The sequence below is a fragment of the Sycon ciliatum genome, chromosome 1, assembly GCF_964019385.1.
Source record: "Sycon ciliatum chromosome 1, ocSycCili1.1, whole genome shotgun sequence".
Taxonomy (NCBI): domain Eukaryota; kingdom Metazoa; phylum Porifera; class Calcarea; order Leucosolenida; family Sycettidae; genus Sycon; species Sycon ciliatum.
Window position 1 is genome coordinate 12,626,231 of NC_088643.1, and position 9,838 is coordinate 12,636,068.

At 46.5% G+C, this 9,838-nt stretch overlaps 1 protein-coding gene across 2 annotated transcripts in view; it reads right to left on the reverse strand.

The window, feature by feature from the left end:
• LOC135813802 (uncharacterized) overlaps positions 1 to 9,276 on the reverse strand; it is a 31,212-nt gene extending 21,936 nt beyond the window's left edge. For both annotated transcript variants that reach the window (XM_065326821.1, XM_065326813.1), the window contains exon 1: positions 8,551 to 9,276. In XM_065326821.1, coding sequence (XP_065182893.1) covers positions 8,551 to 8,905 — 355 coding nt within the window. In that variant the 5' untranslated portion in view covers positions 8,906 to 9,276. The remainder of the gene's footprint in view (positions 1 to 8,550) is intronic.
• Between the last annotated feature and the right edge of the window lie 562 nt (positions 9,277 to 9,838).

Genomic DNA, 9,838 nt, shown 5'->3' on the forward strand with positions numbered 1-9,838 from the left:
ACCTACATATCTTAGTGTTTGAAAATAACCCAGAAATGACTGAGTTACGATCGATTGAAATCTTGAAACGTTTCGATCCCAGGGGATCGAAAGTTGTAGAGTCCGTACACAAAGGGTTAAAATGTACACGCGAGTTGTGACTGCAGTTTTCACCTGACCCAGGCTGGAACTGAACTCCCTAGCAATAATCTAGTGACCCATGACAGTGCTTCACGCCGGTGGCACATGCATTTCTTGTAGATCTACAGAATCGTCATGTAGATCTGGTTCCGGGATCGATTTATCCGGGTTCGCATCGCAGTTTGCGAATCAAAATTCACTGGCTGCGATTCGCTTTTCGTTTTTTATCGCCCAAAACTGCGATGCACTACAAAGACCAGTTGTGTGCAGTCTACATGCGACTGTTGTACACACTGCTGACTAGGGAGTAGTATTTTACTACTCCAACCAACTGGCCTGTCCTGCTCAGTCCGCGCGCAGGTCGCGGATCGCGCTCTTTCGATTTTGGACACTGCACTAGCACTGGTCGTACATGACTGCAGTCTTCTGAAGTTTTGTACACGGCGGTGACTTTTCCTGATGTTCTCATTTCTTTTTTCACTGTCAAGCTCAGTTTGTTTCTGTTCGACAAGGCACAGTTGAAGTAGATGGTTCTTAGTCTCATGTAGCCAACATGTCAGTGAATCTGATCAGTGATTCACTGTCCAGAAGAGGGACAAAGAACTGGCCGCGCCAGGAATGTCGATTCGTTTCGATGAAGAAAAGGAGAAAAGCGAAATTCGATGCGCTTTGCACGAAATGTCACGATCGTTTGAGCGCTTTCCTGAGGTTTCTTCGTCGAAGGAATCAGTGGAACTGCCCTGTTGAAAGACATTGTGTTGTGAAGAACTCGAAGTCGGATGGACGCTGAACATGTAACGTGCCCAAGCGAAAACTCTAACGTAAATATTCAGGTCGAACATTCGCTTGGAAAAGCAAATAGCAACTGCAGCTATTGTCCTCTTCTGTACGAAATCCTGCTATTGTACAGCTATTGTACAGCTATACATGTAAACTTTTGATGAAGGAAAACTGCTAATCAATACTGGAAGTTGCTAGTCAATTGTAAAACTGTGTAGCAGTGACTGCTATGCAAAAAAATCAAAGTAAATCGATCCCTGTGGTTATAACCTCAGGACTGTCCATCTAACTGAACCCACTGCATTCCCAGGGTCAGCTGTCAATACAATTGATGTGAATGCATGAACTGATTGATCTCTGTAAGCGCTTCTCACTGCTAACAAGTAAGTTGTTGTTGTTGATTTTAATTTTACTTCGCAAGGCCAAACGGGCAATGGTGCCCAATTCTATGGAAGCAAATTTCAAAGGGGAGAGAGCTACGGGTAGAGAGCTACGGGGGGAGAGAGAGAGAGAGAGAGAGAGAGAGAGAGAGAGAGAGAGAGTAAGTTACATTTATAAAGACAGGTAAGTCTAACAAATGAGGACTGAGACCTCTACAACAGGGTTTTTACGCCTGAAAACAGGTGCATGATTTAACAAGCAGGTTGTCAGTCTAGATTTTATGCGCAGATGGAGAAAAAGCGCAGAATTTTTGTAATGAGATGAAAAGCAGAAATGATAAGAAAAGATGAAATGAAAGCCTGCTCACAACCCCGCCCAGCCTTGCGAACTGGGTATGGTGGATTAAGGAGAGAGAGAGAAAGAGAGAGATAGAGAGAGAGAGCTACAGAGAGAAAGAGAGAGAGAGGGAGAGAGAGAGAGAGAGAGAGAGAGAGAGAGAGAGAGAGAGAGAGAGATAGAGAGAGAGGGAGAGAGAGAGAGAGAGAGAGAGAGAGAGAGAGAGAGAGAGAGAGAGAGAGAGAGAGAGAGACACACAGAGAGAGAGAGAGAGAGAGAGAGAGAGAGAGAGAGAGAGAGAGAGAGAGAGAGAGAGAGAGAGAGAGAGAGAGAGAGAGAGAGAGAGAGAGAGAGAGAGAGAGAGACAGAGACAGAGACAGAGAGAGACAGAGACAGAGACAGAGACAGAGACAGAGACAGACAGACAGACAGACAGACAGAGAGACGGAGACAGAGAGACAGAGACAGAGAGACAGAGAGAGACAGGGAGAGACAGACAGACAGACAGACAGACAGACAGACAGACAGCTAGACAGCAAGACAGACAGATAGAGATAGATAGATAGATAGATAGATAGAGAGAGAGAGAGAGAGAGAGAGAGAGAGAGAGAGAGAGAGAGAGAGAGAGAGAGAGAGAGAGAGAGAGAGACAGAGAGAGACAGAGAGAGACAGAGAGAGGGGGGGGGGAGAGAGATAGCCAGACACAGAGAGGGAAGCAGTGAGGTTAGAGGCATTGGAGGGTGGTGAGCGCATCAACATGTGGTTGGGGGTAGCAGCGAAGAACAAATTGCTATGTAATTTAGTTTGATAAGCGATTTTGCAGTGTCAACAGAGCGATTTTGAAGCGTCAACAGAGGAAACACAAAGAGTTCATAGGTGCACAAGCACGCAGAGAAGAGTAAATGACGTGGTGTGTGGACAGGAAAAGTCAGACAGAGCATTCATTGCAAGGTGTAGGGGATGGAGGCAAGCTTAAATTGCTGGGCAGCCTTGATCTCCCTTACACTCCTTGGGAGTGCGTTCCAGGCCAAGGCTGCCTGAAAGGCCAGGCGAGATCTGCCGGCTTCTGACTGTGCCGAGGGGACAGTGAGACCCCTGGAAACCTGGTGCCGGGTGGTGCTACCGGCTGATGGTGAGAATAGGTCCTGGAGGTCATACGCCACTAGCAAACTTTCTCATCGATCTCCATAACATTGGTGCACTTCTCTTTCCTTTCCTATTGAACATTTGGCCACACGTTTTTATTGCTATGTTTCTCGTCACCCGAAAGTCGAAAATCGTATGCGAGAGGTGGAAAAAAATAATTACCCCCAAATTGTTTTTACTAGACCTTTGCTCATCGACCAAAACACCGTGTAAAATAGCATCCAAAGTAAGTTAGCAACTAGTACATGTTAGGAGCTTCTGTGCACGTGCAGCTAGATTGCGCAACAAAAACTCCATGCAGCGACCGGTTGACTTCGCATCATGTGCCGTGCAGGCCAGGCCAGGGTGCACATGTGCATGTGCTGGTCCCCACAGTGCAGCACAGTCTTTTTTTTCTTCCAGACTCCTGAATCGTATGCACGCGGGTGACGAGAAACATAGAAGTAAAAACGTGTGGCCTTATACATGTACTAGGCTAAGCCAACCTCTTGCTGGTGCTCTTCAATGTGTTGCATGTACTCTTCATTACCACAGATCTCTCATCCATTATCTGAGAATTTGTCTCAGTTGTCTCATTGGCTTTTTGACTGGCTTCTTTCATAGTATTTACTTTCTGCAGCCCAGTGTGCTGCTCGATCCTGCTGGCCTCTATTCTTTCTTTGCTTGCTGCTGCTGCATGCTCGACCCTCCTCTTCCCAGCCTGCTCTCTTTGGACTTCAGCTAGTGTAGGTTTGCCAGCTTGGCTAGAAGTTGGTGAGTATTTTGTATCAGCTTGGCTAGTAGCTGGTGAGTGTTTTGTATCAGCTTGGCTAGTAGCTGGTGAGTGTTTTGTATCAGCTTGGCTAGTAGCTGGTGAGTGTTTCGTACCAGCTTGGCTAGTAGCTGGTGAGTGTTTTGTATCAGCTTGGCTAGTAGCTGGTGAGCGTTTTGTATCAGCTTGGCTAGTAGCTGGTGAGTGTTTTGTATCAGCTTGGCTAGTAGCTGGTGAGTGTTTTGTATCAGTTTGGCTAGGAGCTGGTGAGTGTTTTGTATCAGCTTGGCTAGTAGCTGGTGAGTGTTTTGTATCAGCTGAGATCCAGTACATGTACAGTGAAACCTGTCTGTTACGAATTTATGTTACGACTATGATTTACGCATGTCGTTGTATTTGGTTCTTGTCTTGTGGAGTCCAGTGTCTGATGTCTGGTGTGATTATGGTCTAGGTGTACGCGCGAGTATGGTGTGATGTGTGACGTTTATGGTATGTGGTGCATGCAAGAGTACGCGTTGTCAGAGTGTGAGGATGTGCTTCCGTCTGTGTGAGCGTGACTGTCAAGTGAATGCTGTACATGCGCAGTGCTAGTTTGGTCTGGGAATGAGAGTCATGTGTGATTCGTCCGTGGTCTGGTTGTCTTGGCCTTGGTCATGTGTTCTGTACGTATTAGTCCCTGATTGGTCGTTTCGATGTGTTCGCCCTTTTCTCTGTTTTATAACTTTTGGTTGTTTATTATTTCTTTGTCTTTTCTCCCCGTTCTCCCGCCCACCAGTTATTTATTTATTCCAAGAGATCTTATTCAAGAAACTGTGTCGTCCTCTTGCCCGCGTGGATGAGTCGGAGAGTGGTTGTGTGGCGGGGAGCGGGGGGAAATTCCTTTACATTGGCGCCCAACGTGGAGACTGGCTCGTACCTGATTCTACTTCTCCACAAGTAGTTTATGCTCGCCGTGGTCCTTTCGTTTCTCTCTTTCTGTTTTGTAGACGCTTGGCGACTTTATTATTTTTATTCCTTTCTCTTCGTCAACGTTTGGCGACGCGTTGTTTGTTGTGGCTGCTGGATACTCTACTGGACACAGACGGCATGATTCTCTGCGCGCTTCTAATCGGCGATGATGCGGGTGGTCGTTCGTTGCAGTCCACACCATACACCCGGTGAGTCAATCCCAGTGATGGATTTTGTTGTTACTTTAATCATGGTGTTCCCTTCGAGTCGTACATGCTCAGTTTTCGTAGTTCGTAGCATATTTCAAGGCAAGGGTTTGGTTTTGGTCTTTCAGTGAACGTGGTTTTTTCGAGTCCGTGAGCGTATATTTGCGGTGTTTTGTACTGGAACGGTTTTCTTGGTTACGAGTTGGTTCATAGCTGGGGTAGCCTTTCAGTGAGCGTTTTGTCATTTTTGTGTCCACTGGCGGGTCTCTCCAGTTCGCCGTGGTGGGCGCCCGATCATGGTGAGCCACGGCCTACCCGGTGAGCTGGAGGGATCCCTGCGTTGTAATGGTTTGCCTTGCGGGTATTTTTTTCTTAGCTTGATAGGTTTTGGCAGGCGGGGTCCCTGCGTTTTCGAGTTCCTGTTTTTTCTTTGCGTACTGGCAGCCATTGGTTTGTTTTGTCTATACTCTCCTCACTGTTTGATCCTACATGCCTGCTGTGTTCTGCTGTCTTCTGATTTGTCCATATCGAACTGGCCAGACGACCAAGGGACCTACTCATACTCTACACGGTCCCCGACGACTGCCGCCTGCTCATCATTCTCCTCCTGTCGTCTTGTTTCTTTTCTCTGATGTTTGTGATTTGTTCTGCCTGTTCTTTATTTTCCCTGAGTCGAGAGTCGAGGTCGACTCTCCGCAAAGGAGAGGGCTATGTTACGAATTTATGTTACGACTATGATTTACGCATGTCGTTGTATTTGGTTCTTGTCTTGTGGAGTCCAGTGTCTGATGTCATATATGGTCTAGGTGTACGCGCGAGTATGGTGTGATGTGTGACGTTTATGGTATGTGGTGCATGCAAGAGTACGCGTTGTCAGAGTGTGAGGATGTGCTTCCGTCTGTGTGAGCGTGACTGTAGAGTGAATGCTGCACATGCGCAGTGCTAGTTTGGTCTGGGAATGAGAGTCATGTGTGATTCGTCCGTGGTCTGGTTGTCTTGGCCTTGGTCATGTGTTCTGTACGTATTAGTCCCTGATTGGTCGTTTCGATGTGTTCGCCCTTTTCTCTGTTTTATAACTGTTGGTTGTTTATTATTTCTTTGTCTTTTCTCCCCGTTCTCCCGCCCACCAGTTAGTTATTTATTCCAAGAGATCTTATTCAAGAAACTGTGTCGTCCTCTTGCCCGCGTGGATGAGTCGGAGAGTGGTTGTGTGGCGGGGAGCGGGGGGAAATTCCTTTACATGTCTAACCTGTCTACCGCTCAAGAGAACGTAGTCTCTGGAACCAGGTGGTCTCCGTATCCTATGTTATTTGACTGGAAATAGCATGACGTGGACACGACGTAGATCTACATTGTGTACAGACAGTACATGTATACAGCGTGGTAAATTTATGACTGCCCTGACACAATGGGCACGCAAGTTCTGACCTGCAAGCCCTCCTAGTTCCTTCGTCAGCTGGCCCAACTAGGTTGCACTCCACCATGGGTCTGCGCCAACCGCCAGTTTGCACCAGGTTCGGCATGGGTTGCCTCGCGTTCCGGGGCGCCCAGCTGTGGAACACCTTATCCAGCGATATACGTGCCATCACCACGCTCCGCCCGTTCCGCGCCAGCATGATCCCGCACACCCTTAGTACCTAGAGTACCAAACGTCCTGTTTGATGATAAGCTGGCTTACAGTCCATTCATCGGAAGCTGGCCCGCTGGCTTTTGAAAGTCGGATTTGCGCCGAATTGAGGAGCAAAAACCCACTTTAAATCTCAAAAATCTGGGTTTTGGATCTGCTTCTCCATACATTTTGCCATGGCATACCTTTCCTAATTTTGTAAAACCTGGCTGAATTTCTATTTCCCTGTTCTTGGACTTTTCTGGCCTCAAATGTGGCAAGGAGTAATTGCACGGGTCACACAATGCAGGATGTACTGTTATTGTCACGATATCTTCAACTATGTGAGAGAGACACCAAAAAGTTAGGGTGCCAGTTTCCAATGAATGGACTGTAGTTTTTCTCTACCTCTATCCTTATTACATCCCTCCCCAATTTCATTTATTACTGCTTTCTATCTGCATTCGCCACCGTTTCATTGGGCAGATCTGCCCGTTTGGTTTGCGAATTAAAATAAACACAACAACAACAACAACAACAACAACAACAACAACAACAACAACAATCCGCGATTCGTGTTCCGACTACTTTTCCAAACGAAAAATGCGAAAGTTTGCAATCCAGTTCGCGAACTGAAAAATGTTTGCGAACGCGAATTTCGTCTTGCTAATCCTCCGAAGTGATTTGTGTGGGTATTTCCAAAGAAAACACCTCTTCATATTAATAGAAGCTAGTGAACAGAATAAAATCTCAGAACCTGTAGCATTTTGTACTCAAAGTTGTATAGTCTTGGTCTGAGCAGGCTTGCTGAACAGCGTACAGTTCCTGTTCCCTATCACACATGATCCCGTAGTGATACATACACCAGTCGCCGTACCAGAGCAGTGTACTGTGAACACATACACCTTTTCTTTCTATTAATATATTTTCTTTATGTTTCTCACCCGTGGTTGGCTTCCACCCGCTCCTCTTTGATTGGAAACTACATGCAATGGGATGTGGAATAAATAAAATACCTGTATACCTGTATACACGTGCGCTTGTGAACTACTTGTGAATATTCGGGTGGAGTAACACAGTATCTCACCAATGCCGCCAAGCTGTATCTCTTCCTGGGATTGTATTACAGACCAAATCCGGCTTTTCCTAGGTTACTTGTAAAATGCCTTGACCTGTTGGGAGTCCCCTAGTAAAACAATAAAACCTACCTACCTGCCTACCCACCCAACCACCAACCCACCCACCTACCTACCCACCTACCTACTTACCTACGCACCCACCCACCTAGTACCTATCTACCTACCTACCCACCAGCTGTCTGTCCACTGTGGACTGGTCATTGATAGACTCATACTGAGTGGATTGGTACTAAACTGACTTTGCCTTCCAAGGTTCACAACAACACAATTAGCCGATAAGCTAAGTGTGTCCCTTTGTGTTCGTTTTCATTTATGATTTTTCCTACTTGGCAAACAATGCCTGAGCAAGGCCCCACCTGATGACGCCAGATTATCTTTGTTGTGATACAGTAACTGACATGTAGAGGGGACGGTTTCAAATAGGACATAGGTTGCAAACCGGAACGGACTCAATATTCACTTTCTCTCTTGGTATTTTGATTAGAAAACATATGTCACAGTGAGACTACGATGTTTTATACTCCGAGCCAAAATTCCATGGCTCTGCGATGACCAGAAGCGCCATATCAAGCAGGTGAGTTTTTGACGTGGTGCTTCGCACTGCGACTTGAGTTTTACGACTTTCGAAAAATCAACTTCTTGTCGCAGGTAAACAGCGGCTCGCCTCTCGCCAATAAAGCACCGCATACCAATCAAAACTAATGGAAGCACACACAAGGCTTATTGTTACTCTGTACTGGCCGTCGTGGAGCGATAGCAATTACCTAATTTCAGACCCAGAGTGAATTTGATGTGCACTCTAAAACGTGTCCGGTTTGGAGCCACCTCTGATTTGAACTTTTTTGAAGCGAAAAATTTGGCAACTTGGAGGCAATGGGTCAACACAAAGGAGTGGCTCAGTTCGATTGACTCTGGCCCCGGAGCAAACTTCAACATGCCAGTTTCCTTCCACAAACATATTTCGAGTGAAAAATCAACGCTGATGATCGGTTTGGGTCTATACAAATTTGGCTGTCAAAGCGTCCCAGTATCGAGCCGTCCCCTCTACACGCTAGATCTACTCTGATTTCTCTTACACAATGTGTGTGTCATTATGTTTGCAAAACAGTATGGATTGTTTTCTATGTGAACACTTACCGGAGGACGAGCCAAGTGTTGACTCACGATCTGCCGACATTGGCTTCGTCGGATGGTCAGCTCCCCCACTGGCAGTTGCATCGCGTCGCTTTGCCATAGTGTTGGCAACATGTTTAGCAACATCGGGTTGGCTGTGTTGAATCAGCTTCAGGAACGAATCCACCTGTTCCTCCGTTTTCGTTAGCATTAACCTCACCACGTACTTTGTCAGATCAGACTTCACGTTCTCCTTGCTGGAGGCAGTTTTATATTCATCAACGTCCAGCACATCATCCTCCAGCAAGAGTTCCAAGATCACGGATGCATCTAGATTGGAAAGTAAGAAGGCTATGTTATAGCGCACCCTGTCTGCCATTGTTCACACTCCTGCCTGTCCGCGTGACCACAGTTCACTCGCACTGCGGACTGATCACGATCGACATCAAGTTACTGCATAACTTCTTAGGATCAAAGAGTTGTGTTTTCTCAAGGAATAACACGTCGTACTTTCAAGTACAAGCCGTTCATCAGTTGTGGCTCAGGTACAGAGCGAACTAACTTGATGAAGGCAAACAACTCTTTCGAAAATAACGCTTGAAATGTTCAGCATCAAGCTCGCACAGATCTACGCTCTTCGCTATCAGCACTAGGAAAATAATCCCAAGGAGATGACAATGTCAACGGACGGTGCGGTACTTCAGTACTGCAGTCTGCAGAGGCTTCGGCCGATGTTTTTGTTTAGGCAGGTGGCCTGGGGATGGGCTGGGCATGGGGTCTCCGACTCTCCGGTCGTGGTGGCCATGGCGCATGCGTGCATGAAGAAAGACCTGACATAGGTATTTTTTTGTCGTGTTCGGTTCCTTGGCAGAGTATCACACTGGCTCGCTGAGTGCATAAAGCCATAACATAAGCCAAGCTGCAAGGACTGATCCGAGAATCTAAAATTTTTAGATTCTCGTAATGATGATTAATTTTATGAATCGAGTAAACGGTTGGTCCTACAATGTCAATGGGCCGAATGGCAGTGATAATGGTCAAAGATTGAATAAAGCCAGACAGTTATAGAAAAACACTTGTTGATCCTCATGATTTCGATGACCACGGACCTGAGACTGGAGGATTGAGGCTGTTGGATATTATTTGAGCATCCATTCAAACGTCAAATGGAAATGCGATGGTCAACTGATCTAAATCGTTGCCTAACGTTACAATAGCGCACGTGTCTGGTTGCTCTACGGTATCCGTGCAGTTCCGTTCGGTACCTGTATGGTCCAAGAGTATACGACAGTGGACTGGAAATTTCGGACAG